We start from the raw sequence: 23,313 nt of genomic DNA, 5'->3' as shown, positions 1-23,313 counted from the left end.
TGCTCTGGCTAGCTCGCACTTTTGGTACATATCTTAGTAGCATCAAAATATCGAAAAACTGTAATTTTAACCATGACTATACTACTTCTTATTTCACTCGCATCAGTTAACGCAGCCTTTTTGCATTCAAAAAGCAAGCAAAGATGCCCTCTGTATTATTCTTTTGCATCAAACAGTTCTCTAAGGAGCGTGTAGAAAAAAATTGGCAGCATATCCACGGAGTGAATGATGGAGAGTGAGGTGAAGCATTCGTCCGTCCATTCGTTCTTGCTTCCGTCCGTCCATGCGTTCGTCTGTGTGACCGTCCATGCGTCCATCCGCCCGTCCGTGCGTGCGTCTGTTTGTGCGTCCATCCCTAAATTCGTCCATACATCCGCCCCTGCGTCCGTTCATGCGTCCATCCACGCATCTGTCTTTGTGTTCATTCGTCCATCTATTCAACACCCCAAGTACCACCATCTCGCATAGTTCATCATATATTCCCCATATAAAAGCACCGCCATCCACCGGACATTCCAAGTACTAAATGAGAGGTGGCACACGCACACTTTCTTACGGCTTGCGCTTCGGGTCTACTTCCCACCTTTAACCACCTCGAGTTCATGGTATATACTAGTTCACTGTATTCATGGCACTGCGGCCCAACGCTCGCTAAACCTCTCTAAAACCAAGAAGGTTACGCCCAGCGAGTATAACGTAGCAACCTTTACCTGTCAGATAGTGCTCAATGTACATGTCAATGGCTGCTGATGGGAAAAGAGAGACAGGAGAATTCGGCTTTTACTTTATTACGGCTTGTGCTTCGTATCTACTTCCCACCTTTAACAACCTCGAGTTCATTCATGGTATATACCAGTTCATTGTATTCATGGCACTGCAGCTCAACGCTCGCTAAACCTTTCTAAAACTAAGGAGGTTACGCCCAGCGAGTATAACGTAGCAACCCTTTCTTGTCAGATAGTGCTCAATGTACATGCCAATGGCTGTTAATGTGGATCGCAGCGTGCTTGTTAACTAAAAGCCGAATGCTCATGTCTCTCATTCCCCATTAGCAGCCATTGGCATGTACATTGAGCATTATTTTTTATTGTTCAACAACGCAGAGAAGAAATCTCTCAGCGGCATCACCTTGGAGGTCAAAATGTTATACTTGTTACGTACTACAACGGCTACGAGAAACGAACGGGTGCTGCTATAAGGAGCTTCGCCCTTAAAGATAAGCATATCCCACGTACAGTGGGAATCGATTACATGCGAAGCACGAACGAGGAAGGTTGATAGGTCACTTCGTAATCAGCGCAACGTTACGAAACGGAGGGAAATTTATGGCGTACATGACTTTCATGTCATGATTATCATGCTTGGACGTTTCATTTACTTTTGTCATCTAATAACGCCACCCGATACCAAATTTGGTATATATGGAGCTAGCGAAACGGCCGCGAGCGTGCTATGAGCGTAGCATGTAGTCATGTTTGACATGAAATGCATATCACGGTTATCAGGTTTGGGCTTGTCATTTACCTTCGTCGTCTATTCACTTGCCGTGATACCAAATTTGGTACATGTGGAGCTAGCGAAGCGCCGGCGAGTGCGTCATGAATGGTTCAATATACTCCGACGCAACGTTGACGCACGCGCAGATGGGCGCAGCGACGCCACGCTAGCGAAACGCGAGCACTCTATAGTCTGACGCCAGGCGTGAACGGCGCAACTAGCGTCTGTCGGTGCGGCCCAGTTGCAACTGGCGCGAATCGCGACATGCTGCATTTCACGTCGACGGCGTAACTTATGCAGCACCGCGTCTCCCTTTCTTCGTGACGGAGGGAGACCAATTTGCCCTTGGATGAACGAAGAAATACTCAAAAGATGTTAGACTAAGGAAACACTGGCTAACCAAAAATGAAGCAAAATAACGACAATGGTTATTATAAAAAATTGTGCAGAAACGCTCTCAATCTGTCGTTATCCAGGATGAGAAAACGAAAAAAGGAATATTGCAGTAGACTCATCACGAAAGCGAACGGTGACACAAAGGAAATGTGGCGTACAACGAAGTTGGTAGTAAATCCGGAGCCCTCCACAACATGTTTTACCAAATTGAGACGTCGTGGGTTGTAATGAACAAGAGCTAGCGGAACTTTTTAATGATTATTTCGTAACCATATGAAAGCAGTCGGCAACAAGTACAAACAAAAAAACATAACTCGCCATTCCCTGCTATTCACAAGGATAACTTCTTTTTTCGTGACATTACTGAAGGTGAAATTATTGAGTTTGTACGCCAGATGTCATCACACAAGGCCATAGGACATGATGGAGTACCATTTAAAGTATTGAAGGATAATATCGAGTACTTAAGCACACCTCTAGCTGTTATTTTCAACCTGCCCTTCGTGACAGTCGTGTACCCCGAGCAGCTTAAGATAGAGAATGTGAAACCAATCCACAAAGGTGAATGCTCTGACAACATAGCAAATTACCGCCCTATAACAACTCTATCATGTGTGGACACTCCTTTAGGGAACTTGCAGCAAAAAGAATGATGGACTTCATTACAAAAATACAATATCCTAAATCGGAATCAACATGGCTTTAGGAAAGAACACAGTACGGCTGCTGCGGTAAGCTTTGTGGCAGAAACAGTAAACAAAGCATTAAATAATGACGAATTCGTCCTCGGCATATTTCTTGACATAAAAAAAGCTGTTCATTCGGTAGACCAGAATATATTGCTGAACAAGCTTGAAAGCTATGGATTTAGAGGTATATCTTCAAAGTTCTTTCGTAGTTATTTGTCCGAACGGACTCAGTGTGTACAGATACTTGGTAAGAAATCTAACAGAAAGCTCGTCGAAACTGGTGCACCACAAGGTTCAGTACTTGGACCGATGTTGATCTGTGTCTTCATTAATGATTATACTCTTTCCTTAACCCATATGCAAGCAGCTCTGTATGCAGATTACACTGCTTTACTCATAGCACGTCACTCTCTTCAGGAAGCCGAATCACTAGCCAATAAAGAGCTACAAATGACTTCTCAGTGATTTGAACAAAAACAACTCATTACTAAATACAAAAAATATAGTACACAGTTTTCACCTCTAACAGAAAAGTGATACCTCAAACATGTGGTCTATTCATTGGGGAAACTCCCATTGATTATAGGCAAATGACTATTTAATTTCTTGTGTGTTCTTTGTGTGTTAATTTCTTGTGTTTAATTTCTTGTGTTCCTACCATGCCACTTTTACATATGAGCATGAATTAGAGGTTAAAAAGAGCTTTTATAGTGTTTCATAGTGCCTATAAATGCCTATTTCTGATGCTGCTTAAATTTCTACAAATGTCTATAAATGTCCATTGTCAAGATCCGTGCCTCTATGGGCGCTATTTAACCTCAAACTTTGGTTTCGAGTACAATTGGATACCGGCATTTCTGTTACCGAGCAAAATTGAGCTTTCGGGACTCCATGGATGCAACCTATGTTCTATCTCATAAATTCCTTTCAGGACTGTCAAGCCTACGAGTCCTCTTAGGCAATAGGAAGGGCGATTAGCCTCTACACATGTATTCATACGCGTCGCGTAGTCTGCATGGCTTCTCCCCGACGTCTGCTCGCATGCGTACGTAAAATGAGGTGGTTCTGTGCATCATGCAAAACCATGAAGTATCAGCAGAGGAATGCACAGTGCAAAAAAAAAAAAAAAACGACGATCCCGTGGGTTTTGTTTTGTTTCTTCGTTACTTCTTAAATGGTGCCTCACTATAGTGACATGAGAAATTTCGCTTTGACACTGCATTGTGTCCTCCTTCGGTATCGCAGCAACTCGTATAGCAGGAAGATCACCCGTCGTGGGCGCATCGACCCGTCATGCGCACGCAAGGTTACATTTGAATGACATGCCCATGCCAGGCCGTGCATGCAAGCGGTGCTGTGTCGTTTCGACGTTCTCTGTATTGTACTGACTGTTTCTGTGGCATGGATCCCTCTATGCGTGCAAGTTTGGTGAGGCTGCCGTGGATCATGTGTCCGCACTATACGATAGATATACAGAATCGCACCTCTGCAACTGCTCTAAGGGACATTGCACCGAAAACACGCCTAGCGTTAAGAATGCTGGCACCAGGCACGATGCGAGAACGCCGAGAACACCAACGCAAACGAAATTGAGTCAGCTCGGTCTAACACCTCGCACGATACGAAGTTTAAAAAAATATAACGCGCACAGATTTCATTTCTTTGTTTTAGTTTTTCTGCTAACCCTCACTCTTCTATTCAGACAACAAATTGTAAAAACTACGTACGTCGCCTCGAATAATTCTCGCAGTATCACGTACCACATTGACATACCCAGGGCCATTCCGTGCTGTGTACGTCACGTCTACCATGTTGGGGCGTGTTCCCGTGAGACGAAGGTCATGCGGCGTTCAGTCTGACATTTCACCTCTTTCCTGGGCACGTAGCATTGCAAATCTTGGCAGGTGAGATTGTGAGTGCCCAGAGCATGCGTTCCTTTTGCCTGCTCGAAATTCTCATACATTGTGAAGGGCCCTTCAAGATGTGTTCGCAGACAGAAGAGAAATTGATCCTGCGTGGTTAGAGCAAGTCAATACGAGGTAAAAAAAGTCCCTTCTGGTCAATTAGAGCTCTGGCTATTTGCTCCTGCGTTGCCCTTCTCAGACATGCGCAAAAGAGAGACACAGCAGCGTGTTTATTCTACGATGAACGCTTAACTCACCTGCCGGACTAAAAAAGGAGAGACCATATTCTGAAACTATGAGGGAAAGAAATTTGCATGGCTATGTCGTACCATTGACGCCTCTGTACTATCATAAACCAAAACGTTTCTGTCTGTTTGCTTTCCTGTCGTACACGCAGATCCGACACGTATTTTTTTTTTTTCGAAATTTCGAATTTTGCTCAAAGTTATTGAGCCCGTATTCACGATTTCGGGAGTCTAAAATGGCGTATTTTCCGCCTATTTTTGGCTTCTTAAACTCAGTTTTTTAGTGCCTATAAATCCGGCCTCTAGAAGTACGTAAGCCATCGCTATGCATTCATGTGTTGCGAGTTTTTCTGGCATATACATACAAAAAGCATTGCACGGCGTATCATACAGGGTCGATGCTCCTGCGAGATGTCCAGAGAAACTTGCGAATTCAAATCTTTTCCATGCGTCATGACGCCACACGTAGACAGGCGCATGGCTCGATGCATACCGACTCCTTCACGATTGCGCGCTCGTCACTGCTATAGAGATCCACGCGATCCCGTCAATTTGTATACAGGTGATTTTATGGCTGCGCGCCGCTCTTATGTTCGGCGCCCGGTCTAGAGTAAAGTTCGCGCTCTGAGCCCGAGTCAAGATCGTGCAAAAGCGTGTCTTTGTTCAAGCTATTCGGGCGACTTTTCTCTTAAAAGGTTTACGAACTCACTTATAGTGAACGTGCGTGCGCTATGATTTCTAAGAAACAGTATTGGTCCGCGCAGCAACTATACCATCTGGTTTCGACGTCGTTAGAGCTTTTGTTTCTCAGAAAAGGCGTGCGTGTGTGTTTTTTTTAATCTTTACATTGTGTAGAACTACATACGGTCAGCCATGTCTAAGTCGGGCTAGAGGCATAGCGAGCTGGCAATCGACGGCTTCTTCGAAAGTGGAATTCCCTATTGATTGATACGTGGGGTTTAACGTCCCAAAACCACCATATGATTATGAGAGACGCCGTAGTGGAGGGCTCCGGAAATTGAGACCACCTGGGGTTCTTTAACGTGCGCCCAAATCTGAGCACACGGGCCTACAACATTTCCGCCTCCATCGGAAATGCAGCCGCCGCAGCCGGGATTCGATCCCGTGACCTGCGGGTTAGCAGCCGAGTATAGCCACTAGACCACCACGGCGGGGAAAATCCCCTATTCGCGACCTCCAAAGCGATTGAATAGTGAGTTTCGGAATTGGGTATACGCAAAGCTTTGCGTCGGTGCTTGTCACCACTGCGCAAGCGTCGTACGCTATCTTCAGGCCAGCCCCCGTTAAATGGCCGAAAAGGGGGCGTGTGCATCGAACGCCATCTTTGCGTTCCCTATACCCAGATCGCCTAATCTTGCGCGAATATACACGAGGCACGGTGCATGTTTCGTACAATCTGATGCTATAGCTAAGTGGCGACGATCTGGCAATTCCTATAGTAAGTGAAAGCTCTACATGCGTTCTTCTACCATACGCCAGCTGCTACATCATCTCCTTCGAGAAAACTTTGGACGGTACAAAAGGCGTCGCGGTTAACTGCGTGCGTTATGTGGCGGATATTATTTCTTTCAAAGCGCTCTCCTTTCTTTGCAACGTTAATAGGGTCAGCGTCCTAAGTCTTCAAGCTGCGTATTCTATTGAAGCAAAAAAAGAAATGATAGATGCGCTAATATTTCTGCTCTTGCTGACTTATAGCGTGATTCTGACAGCCTTTAAGAATAGAATTGAAAGGCTAAGAATATATATATATATATATATATATATATATATATATATATATATATATATATATATATATATAGCAGTCTCACCGCAGCAAGTTCTCAAGAATTTTCTTACGTTAATGCGTCTGAAGTACGTGTGAAAATATTAATATCAGAAGTCAGTGACGTGTACTTGCCGGTTTTCTTCCTGCGTCATGTACAGAACATTTTAATTACCTTTAGTTTCGCCGTTCTAATGAAAGCCTGTGTTCACAAAAACCGCTGGTCATCATACCGCTTATGCGATTGACAAAGCCTGCTGTACCTTCGCCAAAGATCAATTTAGAATTAGCACCATCGTAATTTCTAGTTGAGTTGTTGTCTAACATAAGAAGACAATTCACGTTTTGAAAGGGTGATTTGTAGTATGCATTCTTTAATTATACTGTAGTTCAGGGCAGTGCGTCCATGGAAGTGTACATTTAAGCAGTGTGATATGTTTGTTTTAGTCTCCTCAATCGCCAATAGCAAACTAAAAAAACGCTCACGACGTGGTCATAACATGCGAGGTCTCTTTTTACGCTATTTTTCCTAAAACAAACATAAACAAATCAGTTGTTATCGCTACTTTCAGGCGAGCTATATACTTTATCACGTGAATAGCACAAGATGAAAACGTATAGTTTATTTTATTAGATAATAATTATATAAATTGTTATTCAAATATTAAGCAAGATATAAAATAACAAAACCACGAAGTATAATTATTACTTTGAACATTTACACTATCTTCCCCTAAAGGAACCATGTGCAGATTCGCAGCAGGTGCATGGGCGATAACGCTTACACTGGCGGCGGTGTTGACGCTGGCGCTCACCGCGGCGTAGCGCAGGAAAGATACCTGTGATAGCGGAAAGCATGCAGTTTGGACCGGTGTTTCCTAGTGGAACGTGACAATCACTGAAAATAGTCAATGAGGGACAGAGGACTCCGATTAGCCACAAAAAACCCACAGTGCGCATTTAGTTAATGCGCACACTGGAAACGTTTATTGTTCAACGCACAAGAGAAATCTCCCACCGGCACTACCTTGGAGCTCAAGATCCAGTGTGTATAAGTGTATACGGGGTAGACGGCGTATGGTTGCAGCCCGAGTGGTCGTTTTTTAGGGGCGAAGCTTTTTATAGCGGCACTCGTTCGTCCCTCGTAGCCATTGTATAGTAGTGTGTAACAAGTATAACATTTTGACCTCCAAGGTGGTGCCGGTGGGAGATTTCTTCTGTGCGTTGTTGAACAATAAAAAATTTGCAGCGTGCTCGTTCACTAAAAGCCGAATCCTCCTGTCACTCATTCCCCCTTAGCAGCCATTGGCATGTACGTTCAGCACTATTTGACAAGAAAGGGTTGCTACGTTATACTCGCTGGGCGTAACCTCCTTGGTTTTAGAAAGGTTTTGCGAGCGTTGGGCCGCAGCTCCATGAATCCAGTGAAGTAGTATATACCATGAACTCGAGGTAGTTAAAGGTGGTAAGTAGACACGAAGCGCCAGCCGTAAGAAAGTGTGCGTGTGCCTCCCCTCGTTCAGTCCTTGGAATGTCCGCTGGATGGCGGTGCTTCTATATGAGGAATATATGATTAAAAGGTGCGAGATGGTGGTACTTGGAGTGTTGGATAGGTGGACGAACGAACACACAGACAGATGCATGGACGGACGCATGGATGGCTGCACGGACGTATGGACGCATGGACGAACACAGGAACGGATGCATGGACGAACGCAGGGACAGACGCACGCACGGACGGACGGATGGACGCACTGGCGGCCACACAGACGCGCGCATGGACGGACGGAAGCAAGAACGAATGGACGGACGGATGCTTCGCCTCACTCTTCATCATTCACTCCGTGGATATGCTGCCAATTTTTTCTATCAAGAAACTCACTAGCAGACGCTGTCTGCGTCAGCACTGCGAGGCGAGAGACGGGGGAGAGAACTCGCATGCGCAATTGGGGTGTAGACGCCACTGGGAGGGTTGCGTAGAGGAGAAAGAGGGGCAGAAGTGTGCATACACAGTAAGGGTGGTTACGCCACACAGTGGATTGAACTCCACCATAAGATGCTTCATATTTAAAATACTCTCGTTGAAACAAAGTCTATGGATGTCAGGGCTGTTGTGTATGGTGTTTATCGCAAACGTGATGTTCGACCAAAGAGAGCCCCTTCTGGGGTACACAGCCTTCAAACTCACTGATAATAGAATAATATCTGGTGTTTACGTACCACAACAACGATACGTTGATGAGGCCCACCGTAATGTAGGGCTGTGGAAATTTCGACCATGCACCCCTACATCATACAGCTGTACATTTTTAGGCAATACACCAGCCATTGCACAGCATACGCGCATCTAGCGTTTCGCCTCCATTGAAATGCGAACGCTCCGGCAAAAAATGGAACCCGTGACCTTCGGAAGTACAAATCAGATAATCAAGCTCAGTGCAGTAAAGTCAGTACTCGTGCCACTTGCCAACGTGAAAGATTAAATCATAACATGATTTAATTGCTTTGTTAATGGATACCTAATGTCCATGGGCCTATCACACTAGCGTTTCTCAATCAGCCTCCGGCGGCTGACTGTACCCATTGCTCTCTATAAGTGCTGACCTGAGCGTGTTATGTACATCACACTTGTACAGGTAAAAATGAAGTCATCTGGACTGACGTCCTTGACTCGCTAATTCGCTGGAAGGAAGTAATCCGCAAACAAGAAGGCGGGAATGTTAAGTAATAATATCGGGGATTCTACGTCCCAAACCATGACCATTATGAGAGACGCCGTAGTGGAGGACTCTGCAAATTTCTACTATGCCGCGTTCTTTAACGTGCCCTAAGATGGCACAGCACAAGGGCCTCTACCATTTCGGCTCCATCGAAATGTTAACGCCATGGCCGGAATCGAAGGGCCATCCAGCGGCTTGAGGAGGCTTTGGCGAAGCAACGGACAAAAGGAGCCGCCGACCCGTCTAACGTGTGCGGAGACACCCGAGTAACTGTCGCCTAGTCGGAGCACAGCATCCTCGAGGACTAGGCTCTGAGATTATCGGACTCTAATAGCCGTAATCTTAAGATAGGGAACATCCGCACCCTGCGAGGCCGGGGACTTCCTACACGCCGGATGTATAAATAAATGTTATTTCTCTCTCTCTGGCCGAGATCGAATTCACGACTTCCGGCTCGAGCACCCTAATAACTGCTCAATCATGGCAGACAAGGCAGGAATGTTAACGAGACTGCAGTCCCATCGTCTACCCCACGCTGGGGGGGGGGGGAGGTAAATGGGAGTGAAAGAGTCACAGAGAGAGAGAGAGAGAAGCGAAAAGAAAATTAAGGAAATGATCAATCATTCCGTTGAAACGTTTGTAGCGGTGGCACTGCACAAAAAGTCGCGGGTGTTTGCAAATGCCTGTAGTTCTTAAAAAGCACAAAAGTGTGGGCCGACGAATGATGGGGACGGTGCTCCAGAAGCATCTGCACGGAGAGCGGCCGATCGTCCAATGGTCGCATCGCAACAGAACGCGTTCGTCTTTCAGAAGCAAATCAGGGGCAGTGGAATAGCAGATTATATATCAATGTCTTTTTTGGAACCGCAGACCTCGCGTGCCATGCTGTCGGCCAGTCCAATTGATGCTGTGCATGCATTTTGAAAGCAGTCCCCCCTCCAAAGGCGACAAAGAAGCGAAGCATCACAACGATGAAGTCCGGATGCAGGACGGAGTCTCAGCGTAGGGTTTGTTTTGTGAAGTCTCGAATCTTTTATAGTTGGCGCATGCCACTCTGCCAAACAGTGAATTCGAGTCAAGTGACGAGGCTGCCTAGCGGTGTATGTCCTAGAAATAGAGATCTGAACGTTGGTTTCTTTTTGATAGGACGTGCGAGCCGCGCTGTCTGCAGAAACATCGCTACAGATTGCTAATGGGACAAGTAGCCCTTGAGAGTCAACCTCATGGTTTCATTTTCCCTGATGCAGTAATTAAATATAAGAATGTCCTACGTAGGCTGTTCGTGGCATCTGCCCGGAAGGGCTGACCACACGCACCGTAACGCAGCTTTTGTGTGCAAAAAAAAAAACACCCACTTTCTCGGTCTTTCAGAACCGATGCACAACGCAGATCCACATATTTTGTCCCCATAGATATATAGTCACCCATAATACATTTATGGGTAGTAGTATTTTCCGTGCTGGTATCAGCAGTGGACACTATGGTCGACCATTCAGTATAGACGTGCACGTAGATACTGTAAGTTTCGTACAAGTTGGCTTCATTGTTCTGTAGAATTTCGAGATGGACTCGTGAAAGGTACAAGCACCGCGAAGGAAACTCCGGCTTCTCCGCCGGCGTAACCCTGATGTAAACGATAAACGATGAAAAGTGAGAGTCGTATTTAATGTATACGGGGCCTTTCAGCAGAGAGGCTTGCCACTTGCCAGGATGGGTTCCTGGCACATTGCCTGAGGTAAGTACGCGTGGTCTCAGTGGTTATGTGTGTCGTGATAGAGTAGTCCCCAGCAATAGCAATAATTTTGTTTGCTGATGCGCAGCGCGGTAAACCAAGGTATATACTATTGATTCTCATCTTTTCAATACAACAAGAGCTTTTGCCACGTAAACTAATTTGCTGTATAATAGTAAGAAACGATAGACGCTACTAATTTTCCATTGAAGACTGCGTATATTGAAAGCGTTGGTTAAATATTTACCGTTACCTTGCATAGGTGCAGGTGAGAAGTACTGTAAACAGTATAGGTTGGTTGTTTACTCGAAATAGGTGAAACATTGCCCTACTTTGCGTAAACAATTTGTTCGTGTACGTGTGCAGGGCACGAAACCAGGTCTTCTCTTATGTGAACCTCCCTGCCTTTTTTTTCTTTTCATCTGTTTCCCTCCCTCTGGTACGTGTACGAAGTGGATGTTCCTTGTTTAGCCTTGCAGTGTGCGCTGTGCGACTTATACACAGTCAGGGTAGGCCCTTTACTTTTGGGCTCACCACGGCTGAACTAGTTAATGCTGTGTTATGAAGGTCATGTCAAATTTTTTATAGATAATGAACTGCATATACGAAACGAATACCAGTTTTCGATATCAGTTTCTTGTTTTTATTATTCCTCTCTTATCGACATCTTCACTTTCTCTTGCCCTCTTGCTAACTTTTCCCCGAACGCAATATAGCAGGACGGTAAACACTTGTTTTAAGTCAACTTGTTAATGCGTAATAGCATGTTATTTGGGGCTGGTTGGCCCTTCGTTAGGAAAATACAAAACGCGACACCGGACAACTAAGGGAGCACAGGGGAGCGCCGTGTCCTCACTCATCGTGGGTCATGCTGTTTTACGCCCCTCGTTGGTATTGACAATTCTGTTACGATACGCGTAAATCACTCTTTTCCTCCATCTTTACCTCTTAATAATTCTAAGTCTCCTCCCCACTCTCCAACTTTGCAGAAATTCAGGCTGTTCGGAAAGAAGAAGTCTCAACCCGCTCAGCTGGATCCTAACTGCCCCCAGTGCAACCCGCACCTTCTGGTTGCCCTTGAGCAACAGCAGAGGCAACAGCAGCTCTACCTGCAACAGCAACAGCAGCTGCAGTACCACCAACAGCTACAGCAGCAGCGTCAGCTGCAGCAGCAGCAGATGCTTGCCGAGGCGGAGGCGAGCAGAGCCGGCAGGAGGCATGCCCGCCGAGCGATGGACGACAGTCCGGCCGCCATTGTCGAGGACTATGGCGACGACGACGACGACGCCATCAGGCCGGTCGCATCGTCGTCGACATCGCGAGAAGGAGGTGCCTCCGCCACCGCTGCCGCTGCGGGTGGCGCTCGGGTCGGTTGCGACTGCCACAGGTGCCAACAGGCGCGCTCCGAGAGGCAGCTCACTGTCGAGCTTCTGCCGATGGACACGCAGGTGCCGCTGCAGAACATGATGCAGGACGCTGCTGTCTTGTGTGCCCTACTCTAAGAATAGACACCGCATTATGCGGTGCTACCCTCGCTGTTACCCGCGTGTCATGTGTGTGTGCGTGCCATCGTGTAGTATGATAAGGCCCAGTTTTTGTATATTACACTTGTATAAGAGTATGTAAACATACACTCCGTGGTTTCTAACGTGCTCACACCACGCACAGTGCCATTGGTTTCGTTGTGCAGCAGTGATCGTGTGTGCATATGGTTGTATCAGGCATACGCTGTTTCCCGGTGTTGGCGCACACTCTACGAGTATATATATTTCCCGAGAACGCACAGAAAGTCAGATTTCTTCTTCCGCGATATAAAAGGAAGAAGTCGCTTGAAGGTCTGATTGGAGGACAGGCCGATACTATAGGTGCAAACGGCTCTGTGCACACGTCAATTCATCAATACGATTATGATTGAAGGTAATGGGCTTGTGAATGTAACACCGGCGGCTTACACTGCGGTCGTGCGAGCATGAAACGTAAAACTGTATCGCGTCGGGAAATTGTCTTCGAAGTGTCGTGCTCCGTGGTATATCTTTGAGATTCACGATTTACTTACACATGATCGCCTGACTGCTTGCATCAACATAAGCACACACTTCTTGATACCGAATGTGTAACGTACCGTGCGAAACAAAACAAACGAGCACGGTTTATTTGTCTTCTTTTATTCTTGGTTCCCAACTAGTTTGCCCCATGTGCTTTACTTGTGAGCAGTTAGCGGCCACGACTAATACTAGTTTCATTTTCAGTCGCTTCACCAACAAACAAAAGGTCGACCATGCAGTAAAGTACCGCCGCTGTGAGAGGTGCGTTGTCCGGGAGAAAATATATCATCGTTGTACATCTAAGTTATCTTTCGAAATAAGTAAATCTAACACTTGATTGTGGTACCAAGTAATTCAAACCTCGTTGAAGCCTAAGCACTGGACGGTTTCATCCCAATACATGCGTGAAAGTTTCATGCACACATTACGCTGGAACAGCGACGTTCAAGCAAGGCCTTAACATGCATGAACATCGAAACAATTGAAAAGGTCCAGCACAAGTGATAGGGCACAGAAAAACAATTAAGAGTAACTGTAGCGTATTGACAGTAAGAAATCTCGCATCATATGTGACGGATGGCTTACTCGAGAAAAACGCTCGCATTCGTTGTTGTGCATTCTGCAAATGGTGCAGCACTGGTCGAACAGTCGTCGTATGTTCCTCCGTTTTCCTGCGTGCAGGGAAGCGTTTCTGAAATCCAAGTGTGCTCACGTCGCAAAGTGCAATACGCCGTCGCCGTGCAATATGTCTCCAGTATTGCCACGTTGATAGCTAAGTGACAAGGGTGGTTTCTTAGCAGAAAAAATGTCGCTGTGATGTGCATTAGAAGCTGTAACATTGGAATACGCGTTTAATTTTAAATGCCTACACTTACGGCCTCAAAACGCACACATTATGATAGACGAAGCGTTTAAGAGATGAGCACTCGACAAGGCCCGTAGCCAAAGGGTGCCCTAGCCCCTCCCCCTCCCACCAACCATCCCTTCCTCCTCTGAAATTCTATTGAAGAGAGATGTTTTACGGAGAATAGATAAAGAAAACAGCCGTTTCCGAAGTTTTCAATAAGTGTTCCCCCCCCCCCCCCCGCTTCCCCCGCTCTGAAAATTTCCTATATCTACGAGCCTGGGCTCGCCATAGCAGCACCAATATTACTGCGGCAATGCGTTCTTCATAAACTCCAGCGGAGTTGTTGCCATGGGAAGACTAACGTCCAAACACCAGACATTTTGTATATACGTGACGCACGGTGCTCGAGCTTTCGCAGCTTCCTTTTAATGTCACCTCTCCGCGTTCTGTAAACGACCAATGACGTCGCATTTACCTCAATTTAACGCACGTACTATACATTTACGTAGGGCCCCTTTGTGCAGAGAAAACTACTAAATTTAGAAAAAAAAATGTTGGAACGTGCGAAGTTCCGTGCCAAGAGTTAACTGCTGAACGTGTCGGTTGAGGCTAAGCAGCTGTGAAAGTTGGAAGTATTTAGAAGAAACGTAAAATAAGCTAGAATGCGGAGAAGACCCATTTAAGGATGGATTAGTTCATTTTTTGCATGGTCTGGGCAATATTTCAGCTTCACATACAGGTGCTGTACCTTTGCAGTGTTACCTTCGTTCTCATACATATAGCGCTTAGCAAATGAAACGGGAGAGTAGGACTGCGCAACGACTGGTGCTTTGCTGAGAAATTGGTCAATACTGCACTTTATCCCGGCAGTCAAATGTCGTCAAAAAGCGTAAGCAAAGATTTTTTCCTTGATTACATATCCTAATGAGCTATACCGATGTTCTCAGCGCTCAAGGACAGCGCAAAAAAGTACCATGCGCAACGCCGGCAGACTGTATCGCGCGTCAGTTGGTGCATTTCAAGCGCATACGAATAGAAGAATTAGAAAAAACACAGCGCGACAGCCAATCTGTTGGTCCTCCAAAGACATAAGATAGTTTTTCTAGGCGATCGCGCGCAGCCACGCACTTTAAGGAATGCCACGGCGATAAAATTCTCCCAAGTTGGCTGAAGTCAAGGGGCGAGATCCCAGGAAAAGGCTGTAGCTATAGGCGCACTATAAAGAACAGAGCTGATGACAAGCAATGTCAAATGTGATCAAATGTCAACTGAATCGCACGTCAAAACTACAACTGCCCGTATCTCTGCCACAAGTTTTCTGCCCGTTCGGGTATCTAAGAAGTGGCTCTTAAATATCAATCTTGCGCGTACGTAAGTTTAGCGGAGTTTTGCCCGTACCTCTGGCATTTGATCTTTAGAGAATTTTTTTTTCTGTTTCTCCTTTATACACTCCAAGTGTATTGAATAGTTGCCAACGGCGCTGTAGTCGGGTGCGTTGGCTCATGACACGGTATAAAATCTCGTGTCCTGAAACATGTTATTTTCAGTTCATGTCAGATCTATTGACTGACACTTACTTATTTTGCTTTGTATACGTTTGTCCCAGTGCAGAGTAGAAAGCGGGCGTTTTTTTTTTCACCCTCCCCCCACCTTTCTTTCCGGCAATTTTCGTCAGTTGTTTGTCGTAAGAAGTTACAAAAAATTCAAAACAATATTGGTTCTTCTCGTGAAATTCCAATCTCATTTCTCGAGGGAAAAAGGTCTTAGAACAACGGGACCAACCAACACCACACAGGATGAAAACTACATATACATTGAGGTTAACGCTGTAAGTGGCTCTTTGCACGGGTACCTTGAGCAAAACACGGCGGAAGAAGAAGGAGAAAACGCACGAAAGCCCATGTGACTTGTGTCGTCAGTGACGTCATCCTGTCACGTTATACTATGACATGTAAACGTCGCCAATCGTCGAAAGATGTGACATTATCAGGGCGTTTTATGGCACTGTATGATGACGTCGCCACATCGCATTGTCGTTTCGTCATCATCGGTAGGGTCGCACCTCGTGAGGCGCAGATAAATTAAGGGAGAGAAGAAATGTTATTGACTGAAAACGTCTGGGCAATCACACTGCGGCTAGAGTTACGTCTTACGAGAAGGCTGCAGCCCCGATTGGTTATAAACCGAAGCATTGCCATGTATGAAGCAGGCTTTCGCCTTGAAGTTCTACATAAAGTGGAACATGCTGCAGAACTTTTCCTTAATGTACATGCCTGCTATGCTCGATGTTTGCCGTCTGTAGTAGATTGTAACTTATTATCATGAACCTGTCTATTCATTGTCGTCCTCTCCTTCTTCTGATTCGCTCGCAGCACACGTGCGCCCTGATAAAATTATAAATACAGAGAAAAAGAGAAACATAAATAAAGGAAAGAAATGGAGAAAAATAAGACATGACAAAGACCACACAAAGAGAAAAAGAGAGAAAGGGAAAGTCAAAATTGCGAGAAAGAAGGGGAATAAAAAGAGAGAAATATAAAAAGACAAAAAGAGAAAGAATTTAAGAGTCACAGAAAAAAAGAATAAATAAGAACAAGCATAGGCATGTACAGCATGGTATATAGTACTGGCTGAGAAAAAGACTGGCGAGAGGGCAAATTCCTAGCCAATCCAGGACCAGCTATAGGTGGCCATCATCTCTGACACAGCCTTGCTCTGCCCAGCGCAAGCTACTACAGCTTTGTATGTCCAAAGAATTACAAAGAAAATTGGGGAATGATGTAGTATAGCTGCATCTGTCGTAAGTGCGAATATGACATAACAACTGGTTGTAACCTTTCACTGTTGTATCACATTCCTCATCAGGCAGCAAAAGCTTCCCCAATAACTTGGTGAAAAGCGCTTTGCAAGTCAAAGCAAGAGCAAATTAGTGTCGTATTTGTACTAGTTTCGAAACACACACACACGTGCACGCACATACACACGAATACACAAACACGCACGCAAAACCAGCAGCGGCGCTGACGTTGGCCGCAACCATACGCAATTCTGACCACTGGCATTAATTTCGGTAGCACAAGAATGAAAACGTGGACACAAGAGAGGATACACAGAGGGGACGGGCGCTAGACATCAACTTTTCTTGATGTTCATATTTAGCGCAGTAGTATGTCAAGCGCCCGTCCTGTCAGTGTCCTCTCTCGTGTCCACGTCTTCATTTTTTTCGCACTTCCGCATATAAATGCCACCGACCACAACCACCTTGCCCGCATTATCGTCTTGACAAGTTCAACGCCACACAGGCTATAATAACTCAGACGCATCACAAACACCGCCACAAGGAGAAGAAACTTATAACCAGAAACCGAAACAGACAACTAAGAGGTCTACACCACGGAATACGATTCCTTCTGATCCGTGTCGTAACGCTACGTGATGCACGCGTAGGGTCCCTAGCGTATTTCCATTTGAGCTACAATTTAAAGAACTTTGCGATTGCTTTTACGAATTCTTTTTCGTATACCATGGTACAGCATAGAACTGCAAATGTGCACAAACAGTCTTCTTTCGTTTATAATGTCACGACGCGTGAAACACCTGCAGCACTAAGTTGCCCACAAATGTAGCGATCCAAAACCCCAATCTTTCCCGCGATTTTTCCACGGCTCAAAAAGTTCTGCTCACCATTGCCACTGCTATTCGATCGTGAGCGCTGCAACAAAGGACAAGAAAAGAAGGGATAAAAAAGTGGGAGCGGCTCTGTTACATCATTGTCTTCAAGTTCTCAGATACCTTGTTCAATGCACGCAAGGCATGTTCGAGGCATCGTGCATGATTTCCGAGTGAGATTTTTTTGCATGAAGAAAATCTGATTGAACTTTTGTTTGCGACATAATGAAAACTAGTCGCACGTTCGAACACCATTTCGAATTACACGCACACACTCTTTTTTCTTTGTTTTTTTTTTTCCTCCCATCAACCACGATTCCTTCTAAGTGGGTAAGTGAATGTTGTGTGAATCAAAATGTCGTGCTTGACAACGCAAGGGTCCCGAAATACGGCCTCAGAGAACGTATATATGAATTGACCTTGCACTCCATAGGACTGTTTAACCAACGAGAAAGATGTTTAATAAACGTTTTTGAGTGGACTTACGCGACGTTGTGCATTCAGTCTCTCTGAACAGTGTTGCGACGAAAACAGACGCGAAAGTGCACCAGTAGCTGCGCGTCACCGACGACTCCATCAAAAGAGCAAACTCTGCTAGTAATGAAGCTTGCTGTCTTGTCCGAGAAATAAGTACTCATCACTGCGACGTTGCAAGAGACTCTTCTTCCAGGTAAGATTGAAAAAGAAGCTTCTACTTTCCTCAATTGAACCATATGCAACCGCGGAAGCCACAGCTGCTGAGTGCAATAGGCGCTGTAAATGTAGCCATGACAGCCTTGTGCGTTCGGAACTTCAGATACAGTCGGCCGCGAAATTTCACGGTGTGGCTAACAGCGTCTTCGTGACATTACCGTTACGTCAGCCATGAACGATAGCAGTGCAAAGCCAAAAGCGCGTTCCTATCACCTGTTCAAATGGTAATCCTTTACCGTGACGTGCACTTCTGCAACTACTGCTACTTGATTCTCGGCAGCGTAGTATACTACGCTGGTGATAATTAAGTAGCAATAGTTGCAGAATTTATAATTCAGTATAGCTGCAATCAGCCGCAAATCGCAACCCTTTGCACCAGCTGATATCTACCCGATGGCACACCAACTTATGCACGACGTCATTGCTGTGATACTGCCATTTAGGTGTGTAAGTGTGACGGCCTATAGCGTACTGCAAATGAGCGCTTGGCGTGCAAACAAAGAACAGTGCTCTGCGCAGCAGTAGAAAGTTTATGTGCCAGTGAATAAGTTTCACTTCCCGTTTGGTGCTGCGGTCGGTGGCATGTAGCGCGCTGCTACGTGACAAGGAAAGAGAGCAGATGGGTATAGAGAAAGAGATACGGTATATGAAGAAGGCCAAGGAGATTACAGATCTGTAGAGAACATGTTCCGGTATTCGTTAGCGCGGTTATTCAGGGGATAAAAAACTGGGATATTCACTAGCTAATGCAAGGCTTGAAGTCAAAAGAATACGACAACAGAGCAAGCACGCTGGGCGATAAGTTAGAGGCGGAGAGTAGTCATTGGAAGGCAAGGACCAAAAAAAGGCTCTGGGTAAATACTGAAAAGATAAGAACGAAGTAAGTCGGAAGGCACTTAACGATAATTCAAGGTCACATGCTTTACTTTGTGGAGCAAGGTCGGATAGCCTTAGAGCGCGTAGTACTAAAGTGAGATTCAGTAAAGCAGAGTAATGCCCATGCTCTGGGGAAGGTAAGCAAACGACGAATAATGTTTTGATTGAATGGGAATATATTCACCCTGGTGTGTTATTGGCGTGTGGCCAACACGCATCAGGGTGAATGTCTTCCCAATCAACCAAAACATTCAACTCCTGCCTAAATGTGGTCTCGGGTTCTGGTGACATCAATAGAAAGCTGAGACCGTCCACAGTGGAAATAAGATGGTTGGGAGCATTCCTTTAAGAAAAGTAGAGAGAAATGACGATAACAATAGTGGAAGAAATTAAGGTCATTCTTCAGTGAAAGGAAGAGAGCTTGGCTGTGATTTTGTTTAGTTTTTTTTAATAGTTAGATCAATTTTACCGATGCTGACAAAGCATCAAACAGCTTATGAAAAAGACTGGGTAATGTTTTCTGAAATCAATGATATTATTATTATTATTATTATTATTATTATTATTATTATTATTATTATTATTATTATTATTATTATTATTATTATTATTATTATTATTATTATTATTATTATTATTATTATTATTATTATTATTATTATTATTATTATTATTATTATTATTATTATTTCAGAAAACGTTTTGGTGGAGCCTGGTGGCACACATGTCACTGCCCCGTTACAAGTTATCGCGCGATCGAGCATCAGCCGTCCCAGGGCGCCAGATCGTTTGAAAAGAGTGAAAACCAAGGTTTCGCATTCTTCTCACTCTTCTAGACTGCCACATGCTACGACAGTCACCCTTACGACGAACGCGCCATCCTCTCTCTCTGTTGTAAGCTTTTCATTCATCGCGATCAAACATAGACTTGGCTTTGTCTTACATTTACGGACGATAACACGCACGCCACTTCGGAGGATCCGATTACTAATACCGAAGAATACAGTGCGCGCGATGTCATCACTGCACATTCTCCGAATAAAAGTAACGCAATACCGCCTCCCTCGGACGCAAGCACGGAGTATGAATATTCAGTGGTTGACATCGCGCGCGCCTCAGCGGCCGCAGTATGTGTGGGGGTTCCCAGCGCACTCTGTCACGAGTCATTAGATGGCGCCGCCGTTAACCGCGATCATAGAAGTGGTGCTCTGTCCACTCAAGAATTGCTCTGCCTCCCCACCATCTTCGCTCGGTGTGGTGTCAGTAGCACCACAACGTGCGAAAAAAAAATCATTATTTCAGAATAAATTGAAGAATGTACCAGGTTTAGGGATTCGGTTACGGCAAAACTAAAATGCCTCGTGTAGGGCGTGAATGTCGTGAAAACGAATCGATCGGGTAGCCATCAAAGCACGTGAATTTGTGCTTGTGCGCAGTTGTAGGCATTCATTCATACAAATAATATTAATAGTAATAATTCAGGAAAAACGTTAACCAGCTTGCTATTCCTCCATAAAAATATTTCCCGGCCGCACAGGCCACACTTCGATGGGGACGAAATGCAGAGAACACCCTTGCGCTTAGATGCAGGTGCGTGTGAAACGACCCCGGATGTCAAAATTATTCGGGAGCCCTCTACTACAATATGCCTTGTCAACAAGTTTTCGAACGTAAATCTTGAGCAATTAATAATACCACTCTAACGGGATATCACGATGCAGGGATATGATCAAGGCCATCACCAGTCGTCCCGCTCGCAGCAGACTCATCGGCCGTCCCTCCCTGTTTACACCTGCTTCTGCCTCTCCGGAAAACTAAACAGTACAACGACCGGACGTGACGCTACATTGTCTGCTCCCTCTACAAGTCCTCTCTTGACGCTTTTTGGTTTGATTGATGTCTTGGGTTTAACGTCCCAAAAACGCTCTTGAAGGCACGTAGTCTGCTAAGACGTTGACGTTGATGGTGTACCTAATCCGGCGCTTATCGGCTCAGGAGCGCACATTTCAGACGCAATGCTATCTGGGTAACGCATTGGCGCCAAATGCAGCATGTCGCATTTCGCGCCGGTTGCCGTCGGGCCGCGACGACGAACGCTGGTCGCGCCGGTCGCACTTGGTGTTAGACTAAAGAGTGCTCGCGTTTTGCTAACGTAGCGTCGCTGTGCCCCGCGTGCGCGTACGTCAACGTTACGGTGGAGTACATTGGGCCCTTCATGATGCACTCGAGGGCAATTTTGGTGTTACGTAATGTAAATGAATGACGAAAGTATAGGATTGGTGCAAACATGATAATCATGAGACGCGTCTCATTTAAGAACATGACAACATACTATGCTCCGGAAATTTCGACCACCTGGGGTTCTTTAGCGTGCTCCCAAATATGAGCACACGGGCCTACAACATTTCCGCCTCCATCGGAAATGCAGCCGCCGCTGCCGGGATTTGATTACGCAACCTGCGGGTCAGCAGCGGAGTACCTTAGCCAATAGACCACCGCGGCGGGGCTTATAAGTATAACAGGCCTCTTTGGCGCATGATGTGCGGTTGAAAACTCCGTGTGTTGTGCGGTTGACATCGTGTTCCGTGAAAAATGCTTAGCGCAGGCATGGTCAGTATATAAGCATTAGAGTTCGGCCTGCCTTCGAATTCGCAAGGCGCCACTGCTCTAGGTTATCACTGCCGGACGGCACTTTGAAGACAGGGACTCGCTCGGCACAAGTCTGATAGCCAGAACGTCAGTTCGGTAGAAAACAAATTCTACCCATTCGAGACACCTCTCAGCAATTCAATGCCACCGTCGTCGACAGATGAGCCGTGGCTGCTGCATGAAAAAAGAGCGCGGTGCGCTAGTACATCCAGCGGCCCTGGAAAAGCCCACAACATACAGTGCTCAACTTGGCTGTCTGTAACGACGGAGCGTCGTGCGCGGAACAGCACGAGCAACATCTACAGTCGCCACTACGCGACATCTGAGCATGCGCGGCGCCAATGATGTGTCTGCCCTGCAGTTTCCACCCTTTTTTATCTCCGCGGCCGCGATGGCTGCTTTGGCCGTCGAAGCGCTGTGAACATTACAAAATCGAAATAAAATAACAACAAAAATATTCTCGCTTCGTGATATCATGTCACAGCGACAACGGGTTTACTTTGTCTTTCTTGATTTTTTTTTTCGCGAAATCGCTCAGAACGCTTTCGACGGCTTGCCTTCTCTGGGAATCCAGTTAGTTACCCTTAATGATCAGCGGTTATCCTTTCTACGTGCTACATGCCCGGCCCAAGTCCATTTCCTCTTCTTGATTTCAACTATGATATCCTTAACACCCGTTTGTTCCCTAGAATAGAATAGAATACTCGAGGTAATATAAATATAAGCCTCTCCCCAACAAGCAATTCAAAACAGAACGTAACAGAACAGAATCATTATTGCTCCTGCCTCACCAAAGATACTAAATTTCAAGACTTGCGAGCAATAACGATTCTAGAAAAAGTAGAACATATTTGCGCCCGATGTAAATGGTATATACATATCATAAGTAATTGGACGCCCGGACTCACCTAATAGCCTGCCACTTTTCGTGTCGTCCTGGCGGGGACAGTCCTTTGGTTTTTCTCGGTACGAGGACGATATCCTACTCTTGAGCGTCTGGAAGGCATTCCCCGGCCTGCTGGCACACATTATGGAGTTCGTAGTGTCAACGCAACGGTCGCGATATGCTTCACATATGAAAAACTAACAAGCTTATAAAGGGAGCACAAAGAAACAAGCATGGGAGTTGTTCCTTGTCCGCAGACCACGTTGGTTCCCATCGAAAATACTTAGTTCGCCTTTCGGTTCATCGAAGCACCACCTGAAGAAACAGCTCCGGCAAAAGCCTCACAGAAAGACACAGACGCGGTATGGCGGCCTTCCACTCTTCACTGTGAAGGCGCCGATCGCATTATGCGTCAGGAAACTGCTATCTTATGCTCGTGATATTTGGTGCAACTATAGCGTCACACGTGGCGGCGTCAATAAGTGACAGTATTCTTGGCTCGGTGCCAAAAGCGCTGTCTTATCGCCGCCCCGCGAACGATGTTGCTTGTCGATGTGTACGGCGCTGGTATTCGCGAAATCTGGACAAAGTGAAACGATGTATCCTCGACAGCTCCCCAAGAATCCTAAGAATGTACGTCTGTCGCCCCTACGCCAACGAAGAGCAGTAAAAAGAAAAT

The 23,313-nt window shown here is 45.7% G+C and overlaps 2 protein-coding genes across 4 annotated transcripts in view; one reads left to right on the top strand and one right to left on the bottom strand.

The window, feature by feature from the left end:
* LOC142814565 (uncharacterized) overlaps positions 1-18,015 on the top strand; it is a 416,641-nt gene extending 398,626 nt beyond the window's left edge. For all 3 annotated transcript variants that reach the window (XM_075893452.1, XM_075893453.1, XM_075893451.1), the window contains one exon: positions 11,959-18,015. In XM_075893452.1, coding sequence (XP_075749567.1) covers positions 11,959-12,471 — 513 coding nt within the window. In that variant the 3' untranslated portion in view covers positions 12,472-18,015. The remainder of the gene's footprint in view (positions 1-11,958) is intronic.
* Positions 1-23,045, bottom strand: part of LOC142814398 (uncharacterized) — a 181,254-nt gene extending 158,209 nt beyond the window's left edge. The window contains exon 1 of the mRNA XM_075893141.1: positions 22,657-23,045. Within this exon, the coding sequence (XP_075749256.1) occupies positions 22,657-22,777 (121 nt within the window). The 5' untranslated portion in view covers positions 22,778-23,045. The remainder of the gene's footprint in view (positions 1-22,656) is intronic.
* Positions 23,046-23,313: the final 268 nt, after the last annotated feature.

Source organism: Rhipicephalus microplus, chromosome 4 (assembly GCF_043290135.1).
Source record: "Rhipicephalus microplus isolate Deutch F79 chromosome 4, USDA_Rmic, whole genome shotgun sequence".
In the NCBI taxonomy this organism is placed as follows: domain Eukaryota; kingdom Metazoa; phylum Arthropoda; class Arachnida; order Ixodida; family Ixodidae; genus Rhipicephalus; species Rhipicephalus microplus.
Note: the sequence above shows the minus strand (reverse complement) of the source record. Positions and strands in the feature narration are given on the sequence as shown.